General features: G+C 45.1%; 1 protein-coding gene across 2 annotated transcripts in view; it reads right to left on the bottom strand.

Moving 5' to 3' along the window:
* The window catches only part of DNAH17 (dynein axonemal heavy chain 17), a 14,992,541-nt gene that overhangs the window by 2,712,329 nt on the left and 12,256,154 nt on the right, over window positions 1–24,058 (bottom strand). For both annotated transcript variants that reach the window (XM_085617470.1, XM_085617471.1), the window contains one exon: window positions 14,181–14,303. In XM_085617470.1, the coding sequence (XP_085473596.1) occupies window positions 14,181–14,303 (123 nt within the window). The remainder of the gene's footprint in view (window positions 1–14,180; window positions 14,304–24,058) is intronic.

Raw genomic sequence — 24,058 nt, 5'->3', positions numbered from 1 at the left:
AGCGTGTTGATGTGTAAAATGGTATACATTTGCCCAAAACAAACGTTTCTTATTTACAACTGTGCTCGTGTTATAAGGAACATCAGTTTAGCCTTTGGTGCTGTTTTGTTGTTGTAACCACATGGGCTCACTGTTTTCGGGTGTTTTATACTTGCAAGCTCTAACTTTATTAATCCCTCTCGAATCTCATCCCATGTTCTAAGTATGTAAAGACGGCAGGATGATTTCATGTTACAATTTCGTGCTGTAACTATACTATCGCAGCTGATGTTAGCAGTGAGCGTGAAAATTCATCATTTTGTAGACAAGCACGCCGTCGTGCATAAAACTAAACATTTGTATTTGAAACTATGCTTGTTTTATAGTGTATATGGGCTCAGTGCTGCAGGCATTTTTTTTAGTTGTAACTTCTGCCCTTATTAATTCACAATAAATGTCACATTATATTCCGAGTGTGTAAGGATAGCAGGATGAGCTGAGATAACAATTACGTGCTGACATTATACTATCACACCTGCTGTAATCTGCCAGTTTTGCGAGCATTGGAATGGAGTGATTTGGCTCGTAATTACTATCGCAGCTGATGTTAGCAGCGAGCGTGAAAATTCCTGATTTTGTAGACAAGCACGCCGTTGTGCTTAAAACTCAGCATTTGTATTTGAAAATATGCTCGTCTTATTGTGTATATGTGCTCACTGCTGCAGGCAGTTTTTTTAGTTGTAACTTGTGCCCTTATTAATTCTCAATAAATGTCACATTATATTCCAAGTGTGTAAGGATAGCAGGATGAGCTGAGATAACAATTACGTGCTGACATTATACTATCACACCTGATGTAATCTGCGAGTTTTGCGAGCATTGGAATGGAGTGATTTGGGTCGTAATTACTATCGCAGCTGATGTTAGCAGCGAGCGTGAAAATTCCTGATTTTGTAGACAAGCACGGCGTCGTGCTTAAAACTCAGCATTTGTATTTGCAAATATGCTCGTCTTATAGTGTATATGGGCTCAGTGCTGCAGGCAGTTTTTTTAGTTGTAACTTCTGCCCTTATTAATTCTCAATAAATGTCACATTATATTCCAAGTGTGTAAGGATAGCAGGATGAGCTGAGATAACAATTACGTGCTGACATTATACTATCACACCTGATGTAATCTGCGAGTTTTGCGTGCATTGGAATGGAGTGATTTGGGTCAGAATTACTATCGCAGCTGATGTTAGCAGCGAGCGTGAAAATTCCTGATTTTGTAGACAAGCACGGCGTCGTGCTTAAAACTCAGCATTTGTATTTGGGAATATGCTCGTCTTATAGTGTATATGGGCTCAGTGCTGCAGGCAGTTTTTTTAGTTGTAACTTCTGCCCGTATTAATTCTGAATAAATGTCACATTATATTCCAAGTGTGTAAGTATAGCAGGATGAGCTAAGATAACAAGTACGTGCTGACATTACACTATCACACCTGATGTAATCTTGGAGTTTTGCGAGCATTGGAATGGAGTGATTTGGGTCCGTAGTTTTAGTGTACGATGGTCCATTTCTGCTATTTATTTTGTTTTAATTTATTTTTCCGGAAGAGTTGTACTGCTATTTAGGTCGTTGTATTTATTTTACTAGAAGGGTTTAGCTGTCTTCATTTTGCGGCATTGGAATGGAGTGATTTGGCTCGTAATTACTATCGCAGCTGATGTTAGCAGCGAGCGTGAAAATTCCTGATTTTGTAGAGAAGCACGCCGTCGTGCTTAAAACTCAGCATTTGTATTTGAAAATATGCTCGTCTTATAGTGTATATGGGCTCACTGCTGCAGGCAGTTTTTTTAGTTGTAACTTGTGCCCTTATTAATTCTCAATAAATGTCACATTATATTCCAAGTGTGTAAGGATAGCAGGATGAGCTGAGATAACAATTACGTGCTGACATTATACTATCACACCTGATGTAATCTGGGAGTTTTGCGAGCATTGGAATGGAGTGATTTGGGTCGTAATTACTATTGCAGCTGATGTTAGCAGCGAGCGTGAAAATTCCTGATTTTGTAGACAAGCACGGCGTCGTGCTTAAAACTCAGCATTTGTATTTGGGAATATGCTCGTCTTATAGTGTATATGGGCTCAGTGCTGCAGGCAGTTTTTTTAGTTGTAACTTCTGCCCGTATTAATTCTGAATAAATGTCACATTATATTCCAAGTGTGTAAGTATAGCAGGATGAGCTAAGATAACAAGTACGTGCTGACATTACACTATCACACCTGATGTAATCTTGGAGTTTTGAGAGCATTGGAATGGAGTGATTTGGGTCCGTAGTTTTAGTGTACGATGGTCCATTTCTGCTATTTATTTTGTTTTAATTTATTTTTCCGGAAGAGTTGTACTGCTATTTAGGTCGTTGTATTTATTTTACTAGAAGGGTTTAGCTGTCTTCATTTTGCGGCATTGGAATGGAGTGATTTGGCTCGTAATTACTATCGCAGCTGATGTTAGCAGCGAGCGTGAAAATTCCTGATTTTGTAGAGAAGCACGCCGTCGTGCTTAAAACTCAGCATTTGTATTTGAAAATATGCTCGTCTTATAGTGTATATGGGCTCACTGCTGCAGGCAGTTTTTTTAGTTGTAACTTGTGCCCTTATTAATTCTCAATAAATGTCACATTATATTCCAAGTGTGTAAGGATAGCAGGATGAGCTGAGATAACAATTACGTGCTGACATTATACTATCACACCTGATGTAATCTGGGAGTTTTGCGAGCATTGGAATGGAGTGATTTGGGTCGTATTTACTATTGCAGCTGATGTTAGCAGCGAGCGTGAAATTTCCTGATTTTGTAGACAAGCACGCCGTCGTGCTTAAAACTCAGCATTTGTATTTGAAAATATGCTCGTCTTATAGTGTATATGGGCTCAGTGCTGCAGGCAGTTTTTTTTAGTTGTAACTTCTGCCCTTATTAATTATCAATAAATGTCACATTATATTCCAAGTGTGTAAGGATAGCAGGATGAGCTGAGATAACAATTACGTGCTGACATTATACTATCACACCTGATGTAATCTGCGAGTTTTGCGAGCATTGGGATGGAGTGATTTGGGTCAGAATTACTATCGCAGCTGATGTTAGCGGCGAGCGTGAAAATTCCTGATTTTGTAGACAAGCACGGCGTCGTGCTTAAAACTCAGCATTTGTATTTGGGAATATGCTCGTCTTATAGTGTATATGGGCTCAGTGCTGCAGGCAGTTTTTTTAGTTCTAACTTCTGCCCGTATTAATTCTGAATAAATGTCACATTATACTCCAAGTGTGTAAGCATAGCAGGATGAGCTAAGATAACAAATACGTGCTGACATTACACTATCACACCTCATGTAATCTTGGAGTTTTGCGAGCATTGGAATGGAGTGATTTGGGTCCGTAGTTTTAGTGTACGATGGTCCATTTCTGCTATTTATTTTGTTTTAATTTATTTTTTCGGAAGAGTTGTACTGCTATTTAGGTCGTTGTATTTATTTTACTAGAAGGGTTTAGCTGTCTTCATTTTGCGGCATTGGAATGGAGTGATTTGGCTCGTAATTACTATCGCAGCTGATGTTAGCAGCGAGCGTGAAAATTCCTGATTTTGTAGAGAAGCACGCCGTCGTGCTTAAAACTCAGCATTTGTATTCGAAAATATGCTCGTCTTATAGTGTATATGGGCTCACTGCTGCAGGCAGCTTTTTTAGTTGTAACTTGTGCCCTTATTAATTCTCAATAAATGTCACATTATATTCCAAGTGTGTAAGGATAGCAGGATGAGCTGAGATAACAATTACGTGCTGACATTATACTATCACACCTGATGTAATCTGGGAGTTTTGCGAGCATTGGAATGGAGTGATTTGGGTCGTAATTACTATTGCAGCTGATGTTAGCAGCGAGCGTGAAATTTCCTGATTTTGTAGACAAGCACGCCGTCATGCTTAAAACTCAGCATTTGTATTTGAAAATATGCTCATCTTATAGTGTATATGTGCTCAGTGCTGCAGGCAGTGTTTTTAGTTGTAACTTCTGCCCTTATTAAATGTCACATTATATTCCAAGTGTGTAAGGATAGCAGGATGAGCTAAGATAACAAATACGTGCTGACATTACATTATCACACCTGATGTAATCTTGGAGTCTTGCGAGCATTGGAATGGAGTGATTTGGGTCCGTAGTTTTAGTGTACGATGGTCCATTTCTGCTATTTATTTTGTTTTAATTTATTTTTCCGGAAGAGTTGTACTGCTATTTAGGTCGTTGTATTTATTTTACTAGAAGGGTTTAGCTGTCTTTATTTTGCGGCATTGGATTGGAGTGATTTGGCTCGTAATTACTATCGCAGCTGATGTTAGCAGCGAGCGTGAAAATTCCTGATTTTGTAGACAAGCACGCCGTCGTACTTAAAACTCAGCATTTGTATTTGAAAATATGCTCGTCTTATAGTGTATATGGGCTCAGTGCTGCAGGCAGTTTTTTTAGTTGTAACTTCTGCCCTTATTAATTTGAAATAAATGACACATTATATTCCAAGTGTGTAAGGATAGCAGGATGAGCTGAGATAACAATTACGTGCTGACATTATACTATCACATCTGATGTAATCTGCGAGTTTTGCGAGCATTGGAATGGAGTGATTTGGGTCGTAATTACTATCGCAGCTGATGTTAGCAGCGAGCGTGAAAATTCCTGATTTTGTAGACAAGCACGCCGTCGTGCTTAAAACTCAGCATTTGTATTTGAAAATATGCTCGTCTTATTGTGTATATGGGCTCAATGCTGCAGGCAGTTTCTTTAGTTGTAACTTGTGCTCTTATTAATTTGAAATAAATGACACATTATATTCCAAGCGTGTAAGGATAGCAGGATGAGCTGAGATCACAATTACGTGCTGACATTACACTATCACACCTGCTGTAATCTGCGAGTCTTGCGAGCATTGGAATGGAGTCATTTGGGTCCGTAGTTTTAGTGTGCGATGGTCCGTTTCTGCTATTTATTTTGTTTTAATTTATTTTTCCGGAAGAGTTGTACTGCTATTCAGGTCGTTGTATTTATTTTACTGGAAGGGTTTAGCTGTCTTTATTTTGCGGCATTGGAATGGAGTGATTTGGGTCGTAATTTTAGTGTACGATGGTCCGTTTCTGCTTTTGGGCTTATTTTTATTTATTTTCCCGGGAGTTTGGCTGTTTTTACTTTGCGGCATTAGAATGGAAAAGACCTTTCGCATCACTCTGTGTCTTCATTTGCATGTCTTTGAAGCTGGGAACGAAGAGATTATAATCTATACTGCCCATCTCAATGTACTTAATTATCTTGGCCTGGTTTCGGTTCTCAGCTGTCACAAACAAGCTGACACTTCACACCATACCAGACTTTCTGTCTTCCGATTTTTTTACCCTTTTCACACATTATTCCCAATTGAAGGGGACTGCGAAGTGGCTGTGTGCGCGTAGCGTGGATGCGGGTAGGAAACCCTTGAATAATAGTGTACATGGGCGCAATGCTTCAGGCTCTTTTATAGTTGTCCCTTGTGCCTTTATGAATATATAGCAAATGGCACACCATGTACTGACTTCGTAAGGATAGCAGGATGATTTGATGTGTGAATGAAGTCCCGTAAATATACGATCATACTTGATATCAGCAGCGAGCGTGAAGCGTGTTGATGTGTAAAATGGTATACATTTGCCCAAAACAAACGTTTCTTATTTACAACTGTGCTTGTGTTATAAGGAACATCACTTTAGCCTTTGGTGCTGTTTTGTTGTTGTAACCACATGGGCTCACTGTTTTCGGGTGTTTTATACTTGCAAGCTCTAACTTTATCAATCCCTCTCGAATCTCATCCCATGTTCTAAGTATGTAAAGACGGCAGGATGATTTCATGTTACAATTTCGTGCTGTAACTATACTATCGCAGCTGATGTTAGCAGTGAGCGTGAAAATTCATCATTTTGTAGACAAGCACGCCGTCGTGCATAAAACTAAACATTTGTATTTGAAACTATGCTTGTCTTATAGTGTATATGGGCTCAGTGCTGCAGGCATTTTTTTTTAGTTGTAACTTCTGCCCTTATTAATTCTCAATAAATTTCACATTATATTCCAAGTGTGTAAGGATAGCAGGATGAGCTGAGATAACAATTACGTGCTGACATTATACTATCACACCTGATGTAATCTGCGAGTTTTGCGAGCATTGGAATGGAGTGATTTGGGTCGTAATTACCATCGCAGCTGATGTTAGCAGCGAGCGTGAAAATTCGTGATTTTGTAGACAAGCACGCCGTCGTGCTTAAAACTCAGCATTTGTATTTGAAAATATGCTCGTCTTATAGTGTATATGTGCTCAGTGCTGCAGGCAGTTTTTTTAGTTGTAACTTCTGCCCTTATTAATTCTCAATAAATGTCACATTATATTCCAAGTGTGTAAGGATAGCAGGATGAGCTGAGATAACAATTACGTGCTGACATTATACTATCACACCTGATGTAATCTGGGAGTTTTGCGAGCATTGGAATGGAGTGATTTGGGTCGTAATTACTATCGCAGCTGATGTTAGCAGCGAGCGTGAAAATTCCTGATTTTGTAAGCAAGCACGCCGTCGTGCTTAAAACTCAGCATTTGTATTTGAAAATATGCTCGTCTTATAGTGTATATGGGCTCAGTGCTGCAGGCAGTTTTTTTAGTTGTAACTTGTGCTCTTATTAATTTGAAATAAATGTCACATTATATTCCAAGTGTGTAAGGATAGCAGGATGAGCTGAGATCACAATTACGTGCTGACATTACACTATCACACCTGCTGTAATCTGCGAGTCTTGCGAGCATTGGAATGGAGTGATTTGGGTCCGTAGTTTTAGTGTGCGATGGTCCGTTTCTGCTATTTATTTTGTTTTAATTTATTTTTCCGGAAGAGTTGTACTGCTATTCAGGTCGTTGTATTTATTTTACTGGAAGGGTTTAGCTGTCTTTATTTTGCGGCATTGGAATGGAGTGATTTGGGTCGTAATTTTAGTGTACGATGGTCCGTTTCTGCTTTTGGGCTTATTTTTATTTATTTTCCCGGGAGTTTGGCTGTCTTCACTTTGCGGCATTGGAATGGAAAAGACCTTTCACATCACTCTGTGTCTTCATTTGCATGTCTTTGAAGCTGGGAACGAAGAGATTACAATCTATACTGCCCATCTCAATGTACTTAATTATCTTGGCCTGGTTTCTTTCGTTTTTTAGCTGCCACAAACAAGCTGACACTTCACACCATACCAGACTTTCTGTCTTCCGATTTTTTTACCCTTTTCACACATTATTCCCAATTGAAGGGCACTGCGAAGTGGCTGTGTGCGCGTAGCGTGGATGCGGGTAGGAAACCCTTGAATAATAGTGTACATGGGCGCAATGCTTCAGGCTCTTTTATAATTGTCCCTTGTGCCTTTATGAATATATAACAAATGGCACACCATGTACTGACTTCGTAAGGATAGCAGGATGATTTGATGTGTGAATGAAGTCCCGTAAATATACGATCATACTTGATATCAGCAGCGAGCGTGAAGCGTGTTGATGTGTAAAATGGTATACATTTGCCCAAAACAAACGTTTCTTATTTACAACTGTGCTTGTGTTATAAGGAACATCACTTTAGCCTTTGGTGCTGTTTTGTTGTTGTAACCACATGGGCTCACTGTTTTCGGGTGTTTTATACTTGCAAGCTCTAACTTTATTAATCCCTCTCGAATCTCATCCCATGTTCTAAGTATGTAAAGACGGCAGGATGATTTCATGTTACAATTTCGTGCTGTAACTATACTATCGCAGCTGATGTTAGCAGTGAGCGTGAAAATTCATCATTTTGTAGACAAGCACGCCGTCGTGCATAAAACTAAACATTTGTATTTGAAACTATGCTTGTCTTATAGTGTATATGGGCTCAGTGCTGCAGGCATTTTTTTTAGTTGTAACTTCTGCCCTTATTAATTCTCAATAAATGTCACATTATATTCCAAGTGTGTAAGGATAGCAGGATGAGCTGAGATAACAATTACGTGCTGACATTATACTATCACACCTGATGTAATCTGCGAGTTTTGCGAGCATTGGAATGGAGTGATTTGGGTCGTAATTACTATCGCAGCTGATGTTAGCAGCGAGCGTGAAAATTCATGATTTTGTAGGCAAGCACGCCGTCGTGCTTAAAACTCAGCATTTGTATTTGAAAATATGCTCGTCTTATAGTGTATATGGGCTCAGTGCTGCAGGCAGTTTTTTTAGTTGTAACTTCTGCCCTTATTAATTCTCAATAAATGTCACATTATATTCCAAGTGTGTATGGATAGCAGGATGAGCTGAGATAACAATTACGTGCTGACATTATACTATCACACCTGATGTAATCTGCGAGTTTTGCGAGCATTGGAATATAGTTATTTGGGTCCGTAGTTTTAGTGTACGATGGTCCATTTCTGCTATTTATTTTGTTTTAATTTATTTTTCGGGAAGAGTTGTACTGCTATTTAGGTCGTTGTATTTATTTTACTAGAAGGGTTTAGCTGTCTTTATTTTGCGGCATTGGAATGGAGTGATTTGGCTCGTAATTACTATCGCAGCTGATGTTAGCAGCGAGCGTGAAAATTTCTGATTTTGTAGGCAAGCACGCCGTCGTGCTTAAAACTCAGCATTTGTATTTGAAAATATGCTCGTCTTATAGTGTATATGTGCTCAGTGCTGCAGGCAGTTTTTTTAGTTGTAACTTCTGCCCTTATTAATTCTCAATAAATGTCACATTATATTCCAAGTGTGTAAGGATAGCAGGATGAGCTGAGATAACAATTACGTGCTGACATTATACTATCACACCTGATGTAATCTGCGAGTTTTGCGAGCATTGGAATGGAGTGATTTGGGTCGTAATTACTATCGCAGCTGATGTTAGCAGCGAGCGTGAAAATTCCTGATTTTGTAGGCAAGCACGCCGTCGTGCTTAAAACTCAGCATTTGTATTTGAAAATATGCTCGTCTTATAGTGTATATGGGCTCAGTGCTGCAGGCAGTTTTTTTAGTTGTAACTTCTGCCCTTATTAATTCTCAATAAATGTCACATTATATTCCAAGTGTGTATGGATAGCAGGATGAGCTGAGATAACAATTACGTGCTGACATTATACTATCACACCTGATGTAATCTGCGAGTTTTGCGAGCATTGGAATATAGTTATTTGGGTCCGTAGTTTTAGTGTACGATGGTCCATTTCTGCTATTTATTTTGTTTTAATTTATTTTTCGGGAAGAGTTGTACTGCTATTTAGGTCGTTGTATTTATTTTACTAGAAGGGTTTAGCTGTCTTTATTTTGCGGCATTGGAATGGAGTGATTTGGCTCGCAATTACTATCGCAGCTGATGTTAGCAGCGAGCGTGAAAATTTCTGATTTTGTAGACAAGCACGCCGTCGTGCTTAAAACTCAGCATTTGTATTTGAAAATATGTTTGTCTTATAGTGTATATGGGCTCAGTGCTGCAGGCAGTTTTTTTAGTTGTAACTTGTGCCCTTATTAATTCTCAATAAATGTCACATTATATTCCAAGTGTGTAAGGATAGCAGGATGAGCTGAGATAACAATTACGTGCTGACATTATACTATCACACCTGATGTAATCTGCGAGTTTTGCGAGCATTGGAATGGAGTGATTTGGGTCGTAATTACTATTGCAGCTAATGTTAGCAGCGAGCGTGAAAATTCCTGATTTTGTAGACAAGCACGCCGTCGTGCTTAAAACTCAGCATTTGTATTTGAAAATATGCTCGTCTTATAGTGTATATGGGCTCAGTGCTGCAGGCAGTTTTTTTAGTTGTAACTTCTGCCCTTATTAATTCTGAATAAATGTCATAATATATTCCAAGTGTGTAAGGATAGCAGGATGAGCTGAGATCACAAATACGTGCTAACATTACATTATCACACCTGATGTAATCTTGGAGTCTTGCGAGCATTGGAATGGAGTGATTTGGGTCCGTAGTTTTAGTGTACGATAGCTCTAAAATTTACAAATGCGAGACCTGTTGCATTGTAAATGCTTGTTTAGGAGGGCTCGGCGCAGCAATCTGCGGCATTCACCGGGCTAGCTGGGCTTGCGGGGAGGGCCTCACCCCGGGAGACACTGGAGGCCCGGAATCCCCCCCCTCCCAGGGGTAATGGGGTGCCGCGAGACCGGGTGGGGTGACCCCCCCATCTCTTTTGAAGGATGGTTACTCCGGCATTGTCGGAGAGGATGTGGTCCGTCGGCTATTACCGACTTTGGTGCTGGAAACCAGGGTCCGAGCCTTGGGGTCGCGTCCACATCCTGTGATTCTGGGCAAATCACTTATTTTCCCGTGCCTGAATGTGCAATGTAAAACGGTGCTCATGCTATGCGCTCAAATACCTTTGGGTCGATTTCGCGCCATTTAAATATGCAAAGTAAAAACAAACAATATGCATATGTGGGCCACTTTTGGAGGTACCGAGTAGGCTAGAGGACCTGCGCATCCATAAACACGTGTCTCGTGCGTGGAGGACTCCGGGCGTGCAGGGACCGGCACGGGGGTGTACGAGGGTATTCATGAGGCAATCGCTTCAGATGGCCTGTGTTGTTTTCCCATCTGCTATGTGTCTATCGTGTTTATGTTATGTACAGTTTTGCTCTCGTGCATTTTCCCTGCCTCTGACAGTTATGTGGGAAGGTGGTCTCACTTTTCTCTACAGCATTACTGCCATTTGTCATGATTCAGGGCTCCCCTTTCCCCCGGGTACCAGTAGCATTAGGGCTATGGGGTCCGCGTCTGTCTCATTTATGCTTTGTTTTCCAGGGTCGCTACAAAGAGTGAACGCCCGCCGACAAGTCTACAGGCGGCACGCAATCCACATTCGCAACAGGGTTGGCGTGGTAAGCAAGGGCACGAGGGCTGATTTGCACCAGGCAACAGAAGATGGCATAAGATTATCGCAGCAGACAGGGCACAGTGACAGGGGATTTAAACGTATGGGCACAGTACCTGCCTGAGGGCGGCAGAGTTTCACCAGTCTGTTGTCCGTTCATCATTCTTGTTTTTCTCCCTATCAGGTCAGGACCGGACTTGCGATTAAGCTTGCCGAATTACCCCCCCTCGGCAGCGAACAAGCAACAGGTACTCAGGTACGGGGATATCCCAGTGACGCATGTGCGGCGTAAGCAGGGCCGAACTGGAGGGGAAGGGAATAGTTCCCTCGCCCATTATATGTGAGATCATGCGGCTGAACTAGCGTTCGTGGGCCGGGGGGCCGCCCGCGCATGCCTCCTGGGATGGGGGGCGAAGGTACGGGGTGCAAGACCAGGGTGTGGGGGGAGAGCTAACTTAACCTCTTCTTCATCTCCGCCACAGATTTTGTCGAGGTACCCACCGAGCGGCTTCCATTAAGCACCATAGCCCACATTTAGTATAGTAAGTACAGGCTCAGGATTGTGCGCCGCAGCAGGGACAACAGGAGGATTTTGCGAGTGCCTGTTCCCACTGGTCAGGGTTTTGTGGCTCCCAGCTGTTTTTTCTTCCAGGCTGAGTCGGTCAACTCAGGATAATTATGGATCGCCAGGGATCCCCTTCGCTTTTCACTTTGACGTCCCAAGTGGAGGAATCCCAGCCAGGCACTTCCCAAGACACACAGCTAGCAACCTTCGTTGAACTGGCCAAGACCAAGGGATTGGCTTGGGCCACTGAACTTTTGAAGGCTAACAATTCGGAGGATTCCGGTATCGTCTGTGGGGGCCCGACCACAGAGCAGGAGCCTAGTGAAGAGGCGGGCCCCTCCTGGTCCAAGCGGACACGCAGGGCAACAGTCAAGGACTTCCCGGCAGACCCGCTGCCACCCAAGAGTCGGGGCGTGGCCATTACCCGAAATGCCACCACTCCTCTGCCCGTTCCTTCGCCCCTGACACCAGGACTAGTATCTCCCCGGCCGTCGCCACGCCCCAAGCAAACTTCGCAACAACAGAGGACTTGGGTAAGCTCACTGACACTTTAAGGAGCTTCATGGCAGAGGTCAGATCTGGCCTCGCCAGGGTTAGGGACCAGGGGGTCAGTCGGCCGCGTCACTTTCGGCCGTGGTGGGAGAGGACAAGGGTACAAATACCTTCCCCCCGCCCACGGTGCAACCTCTTGTCTGCTGCCCGTCTCGCTGTTTCCCGCCCTACCGCTTACCCTGCAGACGGCCAGAGGGTGGTAAGGGGAGGGGAAGAATCTAACCTATTGTTTTGTGTTGCAGGAGGAGTTACAGGGCAATCCAGAGTCTGCAAGGTACAGAAGGGTATTATATGCAGCAGCACAACAAGGGTGCTAAGCAAAGGATACCCAGGGATGTCTTAGCGTTGTCCCCTGGAAGAGTGACGCGCCCCGTTAGTCCTACGGGCGGGGGCTGCCTGGAAGACTCTGCCCCCCCCCTTTTGAGGGGCGTGAGTAAGTGCGTGGACTGGCGGTCCACTGATGGGAGGGGTGGCCCCTCCCAAAATTGGTAACCACCGATTGGTGACGGTCACGGTGTTAGTTGGGTCATCAGGCGGGCAGGCGGCAGAGGGGCTGGCCTACCCTTGGATCGCCCGTAAGATAACCCACCATGTTGGCATATTTGTTATGCAAATAAACCTGCAGCAATTTTCTCTATTAACAAGGTGTTTATGTATGTTGCTGTATGAGAACTGAGAAGTGTTGCCGATATTGGCACTATGGGGCTGCCTGTGAGGCGCCACACGCCACCCATAAAAAGGCCTCGCTGTTATCTCCGGCAGTCTGCTTCCCTGCGGGGCTGAATGGAGAAATGGACTGTACCTCCTTCGGTACTCCGCTAGTCCATATTTGAGGAATGTAAAGGAGGATACATAGCTGCGCAATTAACTGAGAATTGGATCAACGATACACAGAAAGCCCTTACTACAAGATTCCAGGAAAAATTATAAAGTATTGACAATCCTGTGTGGTAATCCTTTGATGGGTAATAGACCAGTATGTTATTAACTCAGAATTTTGAATTTCTGAGCTCCAATTTGTGTTTGCACACGATTTTTTTTGTTTTCCTCACATTCCATGCGTTTCTTCATGAGTTTATTTTCACAAGGATTACCTGCTAAAATGTGAAAGGGTATTTCTTATGGAGTATTATCACAGGGGGATTACCACAAAACACAAGGGTGGTAACTGGTTTCTACCCAAATCTGAATTGCTGCAAAGCTGGCAATGAATATCTAAGTGTATAATCTAAGTAGCTATTAACCCGCAACGAGTATCTAGGCAACCTAGTTTCTAGGCATCATATTCTGTAGGACTGACCATTCTAGCCTAGATCAATATGTGTCCCTGGGGCAGTGTAAATACTGAAAAAGATGGCTCAGGCAAAATATACACATATGAACAGGTATGAAATATCTACGTTTCATTCTCTGTTTGCATAGTATGAGGAAATATCAGTCCTAGAAGTACAACTTTTCCTAACTTTTCTAGGAATAAATCAGAGATATTTTTCATGTTCTGTGCTGCATCTAAAGTATGGGCCTGGTTATACATTTTGTGGGAATAGTGGAATACAACATAGGTATTCTGACACAGGGGACCTCATTACGATTACGAACTCCTCTGCAAATTTGATGGGGCAGGTGCCAAAAGTTACTGGCTACATCAGAATAACAAGGTCTGTGGGAATACCAATAATTTTTTTTAGTTTCACCTGGAGAATTGGCTGCCGAAAGCAGCTGAAATAGCGGGGTGAATCACAGTGGGGAAAAAAATTCAAGAGTGGAATCAGGCTTGTAATTATCGATTTTCCCAGTGATACTTCTTTTCACAAAGTTACAGGTAGCCCCGGTATTGGTAACTCCGAGTGGTGGAGTTACCAGCATAGTATGGACTGTAATGTCGGAATACATAGCTAATATTAATAAGTAATTGATTAACCTCTTAGAAATGGGGCGATTTTTCACCCAGTCATTTTGACTGCTTCGAGTAGACGAGATATTTGGGTGAAAAACACGAGAACTGTGGTATTTCCACAAATCTTGATTCCAGAGGAAAATCTTACTTCGAGCTGCACTGGAATAACCTGTATATTAGTAATTGGACCTTATGCGGTGAAAAGGGTGGTAACTGAAGATTACTGAAATAACCTTACCTTCCTTTTTTTATGGTGTTTCGACCCAGTAAAGGGTCTAGTACTGGTTCCACTGTCTCCTCTATATTCTCAATAACTAACACATCCCCATTGGAGACTGCACTTTCAATGCTGTCCAAATAGCTATAGAGAAAGGAGAAACAATAATAAAAATTCAACTGGTATAATAAGTGTTTTGAGTAATATTTTCGAACAATAAGCAACCAAAACAGGGACTATATGACAAATCCTCCAATAAAATTTATTAAGGACACGTGAAATCAGTCAGTAGAAAAATGGTTGGACAGTTAACTAAGCTGCAGTGCTTCAATCAGTGTATTTGCATATGTTTTTGGAACTTTCTGTTCAGATTTTTCAACAATTCTAAATGTCTCCGCTTGGTCTAATTTCACATACCTAACAAGGTTGCCTCTTTGAAAGAAATTCGTGGTAAAGTAACTTTAATTTTCTCATCCTCAGTGCTAATACGATTTCCATGTCTGTGTCAGTGTTTTGCATATCTTTGTTAGCACATGTACCCGCACTATCCTCCTGTGTCATGTTTGTGTACTTATTTGTGCTACAGTCAAGTACTGCTTTTTGTCTTACAGAGCGATATTTTTGTTTTCTAATACTTTAATATTCTAATAAACATTTTTTTAGTCAAAAGAATTTTATTGAAAAACATCTACCATTGCAGTTAAGCCTATACAAACAAATTGGAGTAACAATATTAGTGAAAAGCATTACAAGAATAGTGATGAGTACAGTACAGACAAGGTCACAAAAGAGGGTGTCAACTATCATATGTGTAAACAGTTGTTTAAAGGCTGAAACCATAAATAAATCTGCAGTTAGACATTTATAGCGATCATGTATATTGAGATGCTATGGAAACGACAAGATAGGAATTTTCTTAACAAGATTAAAATGAGGGGGTAGAAACGGGACAAAGGAAAAATAGGTATGAGAGCTATTAGGACATGTAAAACACACCAGTACATGTCCTACCTTTTAAATACACTGCCCATGGGGCTGCCTTCGGTATTCCTTACAGGTGACTTACATGCAGTAGAAGGAAAGGTTTGGGCCTGGGAAGTGGGTGCACTTGCCAGGTCGAAGAACAAGTTACTTACCTTCGGTAACAATACATCTGCAAGAGACAGATTCATTATGGAATCCTTACCTCAGAATTACCCCCAGGTGTCAGACCGGATCCAGAAAATGTTTATTCAGTAGCACACCCTACGTGTCGGTAGGTGGCGTTGGTCGACTATGCATTAGTGGCATCATGATCGCCGAAATGACATCTAGGTATCTACTTAGACGACCCCTGCACACTGACGTCTGTTCTTTACACAACATTCCACTCCAGAATCCCAGAGCCATGCAAGACTGACCACTGGTGCATAAAACTAGTGCCCTGAAAGGGAGTCCCTTATTTTAGAAATCAGTTCGCAGAATGGGGAGGATGGGTGGGGCGGTATGGAATCCATAGCTAATATATGTCTCTTACAGTTCTATAGTTACCGAAGGTAAGTCACTTGTTCATCTGAAAGAGACTATTAGTTCCTTACCTTCGAATAGATACCCCAGCAATACCAACCCCGGAGGTGGGTCTGTGAACTAAGTTCACACCAGAAAGTCCTGGAGAACTGAACGGCCGAAGAAGCCGTCTCTCCGGACTTGGCTATCCAGGCAGCAATATTTAGTGAACATGTGCAAAGATGCCCACTTGGCTGCCTGGCAGCTGTCATGAAGGGGGACTCCACGTCCTAAAGCAGTAGTGGCTGCCGTCACCCTGGTGGAATGGGCGCGTAACCCTTCTGGAGGTTCCTTTTTTGCCAAGGAATAGCAAATTTTAATGCAAAGAAGGAACCATCCAGAGACGGTTCGTTTTTGCACAGGCCAGCCTTTCTTGGCACCCGCATAGACAACATAGAGCTGATTATCCACCTGGAATTGTTTTGTGCGATCGAACCGAATGTTTTGGATCCAGACTGTGGATCCTCTCCTCTTTAGAAGGATGCGGGCGGTAAGAAGGTGGGCAAAGTGATGGTCTGTCCTATGGGTCCAGTCGTGCTTGATCTTCAGCACTCTGGGCAGAAGTGATATAGGCAGAAGGGCATATAGAAGACCACAACTCCACTCGCGATGAAAAGTGTCACCCTAGCGTGTGCTGCCTTGGAAATTCCAATGCGCAGAACTGCTGACATTGCACGTTCTCTTAGGTGGCGAATATATCTAACCAAGGCTCTCCCCACTGCTGAAAGAGACCTTGCACCACCTCAGAGTGAAGATGCCATTCGTGATCCATCAAGCATCGGCGGCTGAGTTCGTCCGCCCTGGCGTTCAGTGAACCTGCCAGGTGTTGGCCCACCAGAGATATGCCCTGATGTTCCAGCCATGTCCAGAGACGAAGTGCCTCTTTAGAGGGTCCACGACCCCACCCGCCCTGTTTCTTGCAGTACCACATGGTTGTATTGTCCGTGAACACCTGCACTACTTTCCCTTTGACAGATGGAAGGAATGCCTTCAGTGCAAGACTAATCACCCAGAGCTCCAGAAGGTTGATTTGGAGCCCGGACTCTGCCGGAGACCAGAGGCCTCTGATATCGACCTCCCCCATGCGGCAGCCTCAGAAGTGATTCATCCATCACCACTATGAACTCTGGTTGGGGAAGGAAGAGGGATCTGCTGTTGACCCAATCTTGGTTCGTTAGCCACCACTGCAATTGGTGTGCAGTGCCCTCCGAGATCTGGACGCAATCGGAAAGATTCCCCTGATGCTGTAGCCACTGGAACTTCAGGACCCACTGCAGAGCCCACATATGCCACCTGGCATAGTCCACCAGCAGGATGCACGAGGCCATGAGGTCCAGCAGCCTCAGGGTCATTCTGACTGAAACCCAGGATAGAGGCTGAAAGATCGGAATCACAGCCCAAATATCCTAGCCTCTGTTCTGGAGGATAGGCCCGAAACTGCGCTGTATCCAGAACCTCCAAGATGAAGAGTAGCATCTGAGAGGGAATCAGGTGCGACTTCGGCACATTGATGGGGAACCCCAGCGGATGCAGGAGTGCTGCTGTAGTCTGGAGGTGGGAGACGACAGCCTGGGGCGAACTCACCTTCAACAGCCAGTCATCGAGAGAGGGGAAGACTGGAACCCCTGATCTGCGCAGATGAGCTGCTACCGCCACCATCATTTTCGTGAACACCCGAGGGGCTCTGGTAAGGCCAAAGGAAAGCACGGTGAACTGAACATTTTTGTGGCCTACCATGAACTGTAGGTAAAGTCAGTGGGCAGGCAGGACGGGGATGTGAAAATAGGCGTCCTGCAATTCCAACCCTACCATCCCGTCTCTATTGTCGAGGGCCGACAAGACCTGAGCCAGTGTCAACATTTTGAACTTCTCCTTTCAGAGGAAGCGGTTGACGTCCCTGAGATCAGAGATGGGACGCAGGCCTTTGTCTTTCTTCTGTACCAGGAAGTAGTGGGAATAACAACCACGATCTCCTTCTGGCACAGGGACTCGCTCGATGGCTCCCTTGGCCAAGAGAGCCGGAACTTCCTGACGGAGAAGGGCCAAGTGATCCTCCAACATGCGATGGAAGGCAGGTGGCATGGAGGGAGGGGTAGTCTCGGAGGGGAGGGAGTAGCCCCTTCAGACTATCTGCAAAACCCACCTGTCCGACGTGATGTTGAGCCAGTGGGGGAGGTGATGGCAAATCCTGCCGCCCACTGGCAACTGGTGGCCCTGAAAAGTCAGACTAGGAGGGTTTGGAGGCTGCTGCAGAGGGGGCACTGGTGGACTGGCCCGCACGCTGGCCCCCCAGACCCATGACGCTAGGTCCCATGTCCCCGGCTGTGTAGAGGCTTGACAGCTTGCGCAGGCCTGTGGCTCTGGGCGAAACATGGCGGGCACCCCTTCCGTAGCCACGAAAGGGGCGAAAAGCAGACTGCGCGGGGCAAGAGGTAGTAGCGAGGCCCAAGGATCTGGCCGTAGCCCAGGAATCCTTAATGCGCTCGAGCGCGTTGTCCGCTTTGATGCCAAACAAGCGACGACCATGAAAGGGCATGTCCAAAACAGTTGATTGGACATCATCCTCACGGGTACCAACATTGAAATCGTCCTGCCTAGCAAGTCGGCGGTGTCCAGCCCACATCATATGGCGAACTTCGCTGCATCTCTACCCTCAGCAACTGCACGCGAGAGCATGGCCCAGGCCTCCTCCGGGCTCTGTGGCAGCACCTGCGCGACTGTGTCCCACACAGAATGGGTGTAACGGCCCAAGAGACATGCGGTGTTCACCAACCACAGTCCTTCAACAAAGCAAATCGCATCATCGTACCCCAACTTCGGAAGATCATCAACAGCTCCTTTGAGACTGCCACCTTCCCGGAAGGCTGGAAGCACGCCGAGATCAACGCCCTACTCAAGAAACCCACAGCGGACCCAAAGGACCTCAAGAACTTCCGGCCCATCTCCCTCCTCCAGTTCCCAGCGAAAGTCATCAAAAAGATCGTCAACAAGCAACTGACCCATTTCCTCGAGGAGAACAACATCCTGGACCAGTCCCAATCCAGTTTCCGCAGCAACCACAGCACCGAAACCACCTTCATAGCTGCCACAGACGACTTCAGGAACCTACTGGACAATGGCGAAAGCGCGGCCCTCATCCTCCTGGACCTCTCGGCCGCCTTTGACACCATCTGCCACCACACCCTACGCACAAGCCTACACGACGCAGGACTACGCAACAAAATCCTAGACTGGATCACTTCCTTCCTCACCAACAGAACCCGGAGGGTCCGCCTCCCGCCCTTCCGAAGCCACCAAGATCATCTGCGGCGTAACTCAAGGATCATCCCTCAGCCCTACCCTCTTCAATGTCTACATGGCTCCACTCGCCAACATCGTCCGCTCACACAACCTCAAAATAGTCTCCTTTGCCGAAGACACTCAACTGATCCTCTCACTCACCAAAAACCCTGCCACTGCCAAAACCTACCTCCACGAAGGAATAAAGGCAGTCGCCAGCAGGATGCAGACCAGCCGCCTGAAACTTAACTCGGACAAGACAGAAGTCCTCATCCTTGGATCCACCCCCTCAGCCTGGGACAACTTTTGGTGGCCAGACGCACTGGGAGCTGCACCCACACCCACCGACCACGCACGCAACCTGGGAGTCATCCTGGACTCATCGCTCTCAATGACCCTGCAAGTCTCCTCCTCCTGCTTCAACACCCTTCGCATGCTCCGCAAGATCTACAGATGGATCCCCACCAAAACCAGAAGGACGGTCACAAAGGCCCTCGTCAGCAGCAGGCTGGACTATGGCAATGCCCTCTATGCAGGAACCACGGCCAAACTCCAGAAGAGACTCCAACGTATAAAGAACGCCTCCGCATGCCTCATCCTCGACATACCCCGCCACACCCACATCACTGCCCACCTGAAGGACCTGCACTGGCTCCCAGTCAAGGAGAGGATCACCTTCAAGCTCCTCACCCACGCCCACAAAGCACTACACAACACCGGACCAGCATACCACAACAAGCGTCTCACGTTCTACACACTGAATCGCCAGCTGCGCTCCGCCGACCTCGCCCTTGCCACTGTCCCACGCATCCACAGGACCTCCACCGGTGGCAGATCCTTCTCCTACCTCGTGGCCAAGATGTGGAACACCCTCCCCACACAGCTGCGACAGACCCAGGACCTGCTGACCTTCAGGAGACTACTCAAGACCTGGCTGTTCGAGCAGTAGCTGCACCCCCACCCCCGCTCAGCGCCTTGAGACCCTCACGGGTGATTAGTGAGCTCTACATATAATTTGATTGACTGATTGATTAATCTGGCGGAAGAAAATATCTTCCCAAGGTGATCCAGCTTCTTGCATTCCCTATCAGGTGGAGCAGTAGGGAATGAGCCCTTTGAAGTTGAGGCTTGGACCACCAAGCTCTCGGGGTTAGGGTGTTGGTAGAGGCAAATGGGATCGCCCGGGGCCAGGTGGTGGCGTCGGGCAATCATATCCACAGGAGCCACTGTGCTGGGCTTGAACCAAGTACCCAGAAGGATGTCCGTGAGGGCCTCATTGAATGGCAGCAGGGACTCCAAGGGCTGCTGCTGGTTTAAGTACCTCGGTCAGGAGGTTAGTCCTGACCGCCACCATAGGAAGCTCAGGATTCAATGCCTCAGTCACCCTACGCAACACCACAGCATTAGAGGCTCCCTCCTCCGTAGCCTCCTCCGTAGCCATAGAGGGTTCCATCAATGCGGGACAGGCTTGTTGTAAAGCACCGCACACGGTATTTAACTCCCTGCGTGTACCGAGCGCATTTATTGACAGCACTATCATCATTAGGGATGGCGGTGCAGGACTCCGTGCTGCATATGTAATTAACGACGCCAGAGGTCCAGGCACTTGCATTACAAAAGTTATTGATATTATTAAACAATAGGTTATAAACTGACACTCCACTGTGATCTTAACATAGACTGCAGGTTGGGCATGTAAATAAACAACTGGTTGGTGAAGGGAATGGCATACATAGAAAACACTCCAGAGTACTGTTGGCTTTATATTTCGCCAATGAGCCTGAAGGTAGTGAATGGAGTGAGGGAGGCGGGGGGGATTTAGCATATGGTGGCAGTAGTAATACACTTGTAAAATGATTTGGTGCAGGTGGGCTGCAAACACAGGTGATATTTAACAGTCTTGAAGGAGATACGCGACCATCTGGAACGTGATCCTTTAATGAAGTGGTTTGCAGGTACGAGGGACGACAGGAACCACTCGGTAAATATATAATCCTATTGAGGGTATTTAATAAGGAATGCTGAAGAGCATTGTGGAGACAGGGTTTGTTTATGCCTGGCACGTTTTTCTTTTTATTCTTGTCAAATACCACAGGTTGGCTGTGATAAATGAATGAGGTGAAGACTGGTTTCCCCATCAGCCCAGATGAAGTTGCCGAAAACAGGCTGGCAACGAAACATGTTGGCCTTTCGTGTTTGAAAGTGGGCCATATACATGCCTTTCTTTTAACCTGAGGACACTCAAAGCATTAAATAAAGTATGTCTGGCATGTGAGTGGTACCCCATTTTAATTGTGAGAATAATAATTCTCTTTTCACGGTTGGGGACCAGTGGACACTGAGCGACACAAGCACTCTCAGTGGTGTTTGACACGTCCTTAGATTCATTTCTTATTTTTTTCTGATTTCTCACCTTTGAGGAATTTCAGCGCACACCTTTTTCTGTTTGGTCATGAAAGCAACCAAGGATGATAACGTGGGCATACTGGTAAGTACCATCCAGCAGCTACTGGGGTGTGCGTACGTGAGGTGCTTTCTGGCCTTTCTCACATTTTTTCAGTTTCACACATTTATGTGATGGTTCAAAAACACTTGTGTGTATGTTGTGTGGTTATTGACGTTCTTTGTAAATGTACTAGTCGGACCAACAGGTCACTGGCAGTTAGCTGGACCTGTGGGGAAGTCAAAAGTTGCTGAAAAACTCCCTGGGGGTCTTAAAAATATAAGAGTATCCGTTATACAGAGGTCAGGTCTGGTGGCGTTTATAAATGATTGAATGGGGGCCGATCTGACCCCTTTTTTCCCCCTTTGCTCCTGGTATGTATGTGATTTATGTACGGCGGCTCAGCTGTGAGAGCATAGCAAAAACACTTTAAATGATCGTGCCGATCGAAAATAAAAAGGATCCTGTAGAAAGGAAAACTTATCGTTGTTGAGATCTTAAGGAGTTATACTAAAGGTAGTACTAAGATTTCTGTCCCTGCATTGATATGGACAGAAATTGTTTAGCCTACTCCGACGAAAAAATTGCTCTGATTTTATCTGGCCCCTCACTACTACCTGATGCCCCACTGACCAGTAACACAACAGCTAGGGAAGAGTGGGACAAGCTAACTAACACATGAAAATTTCAGATTCGTGTGGCCCTTCAGGGGGGTTCATGACTGAGGACCCGATTCACAGAACTAACTTAAGACAAAATCCTAAACTTACTACCATTTTGGTATTCACAGAATGCACTTACTCATTTTGGTATTCACAGAATGCACTTACTCATTTTGGTATTCACAGAATGCACTTACTACTTTTGGTATTCACAGAATGGATTTACGACTACTAACTTTACGTCCGCACTCGGGCCGGAAATTCCGGCCCAGAGGCGGAGCTTCCAGACCAGAGGCGGGGCTTCCGGTCCGGAGGCAGAGCTTCCGGCCCAGAGGTGGAGATTTTGGCCATGGCTAAATCTCCGCCACTGGCCGCAATACCCACCTCTGGGCCAGAAGCTCCGCCTCCGGGCCGGAAGCTCCGCCTCCGGGCCGGAAGCTCTGCCTCCGGGCCGGAATTTCCGGCCCGATTGCGGACGTAAAGTTAGTAGTCGTAAATCCATTCTGTGAATACCAAAAGTAGTAAGTGCATTCTGTGAATACCAAAAGTAGTAAGTTTAGGATTTTGTCTTAAGTCAATTCTGTGAATCGGGCCCTGAATATCCCAGCGCAGGTGCAGCCCCGCCAAGTCTGATTGTAAGCATCGAACCAAAGATCTTTTTGGAAGACAAGCAGTTTCGAGTGGACTGGAGCTACATAGCTAACAAGTGCACTCAAGACTGGTTGTTTCTAATTATAAAACACAGCGAAGAGGCTGAGTGAGGATTTGTTAAAAGAAATTCGAGCTAGAGGAAGCCATCAAGGGGGACACGACAATCACTGACGCTAAGGAGCAACTAGCCCGTATTCAGAGCGATCTTGCGGACTATGAAACATGCATGGTAAACCAGAAAATCAAGTGTCTTAAACGGAATTTAGACCGGTTTACACACACGTGGGCATTTCCATACGTCGAGGGAAAGTATTATCAGGCTCCAGAACAGCCACAGGTTCAGAAGTTTCAGAGGGGTGGGACGTAGACAAACAAGGAGAACTCCTTACAATTGGACATTCGACAATACGAGTAGTGAGGAGGAGGAAGTGGGTAAACAACCGTCTACATCTAATCAGAATAGGGTTAGGTGTACACCACAGAGTAGAGCCAACGAGGATCTAGGCGCACTCTTAAGGTCTTTTTTAGGACAGGGACAGATGGGCAACAGAGGAGGGGGAGCGCAAAGGGGAAGAGGCAGGGGCAGGTCCAACCCACAACCAGTATAGCCGGCATACTCACCCCGCATAACGCGCAGCAGAGGCAGGACACCTCAGTAACCAACCCCCCGAATAATTTACAACAGTTACAGAACATTCCTTCACCGGACACTGTTGACATAGTTGTCAATCTCTCCAACTACTCACTCTCTGTAGAGGAGTTAAGAGTTTTGAACAAAGGCCTGGGGTTTGTCCCGACACTGAAGCATGATACTTTTAAATGTAGAATTGAGTTCTTTCAACTGATGAGAAAAATCAATATCCACAAGTTCTTTGTGAACCAGGAGTTGGAAGCACCATCAGTTTTTGCCACTAATCTACATCGCCCCTTGAGATTTCGCCGCCCAGTGCGTCAGTTGGCTCTGAGGTGGCCGTGTTTGAACAATGAGTACTCCACGATATTGAGGCCTTGGAAGAGTCACCAAATGAGTTCTATCCTTGCAATATGAGTAGGACTGATTGGGTGGCAGTAAAATCACTGCCGGACAATAAGTCGATAACAATAAAACAAGCTGACAAAAGCAGTGCGGTAGTAGGGCTTGATACGCAGGACTACGAGAAGGAAGTCTTGAGGTTACTTGAAGTGCGCACAAACTACCAACGGCTGGCACATGATCCCACACCTCAGTTACAAGAGGCCATCGGGGCCCTGGTGGCGGACGGCAAGGACAAAAAGTAAATAACTCACAAGGAAGCAGATTTCCTTGTGAATTTAAGACC

This window comes from Triturus cristatus, chromosome 7 (genome assembly GCF_964204655.1).
Source record: "Triturus cristatus chromosome 7, aTriCri1.1, whole genome shotgun sequence".
NCBI classification, from domain to species: domain Eukaryota; kingdom Metazoa; phylum Chordata; class Amphibia; order Caudata; family Salamandridae; genus Triturus; species Triturus cristatus.
This window is presented reverse-complemented; position numbering and strand designations above follow the sequence as displayed.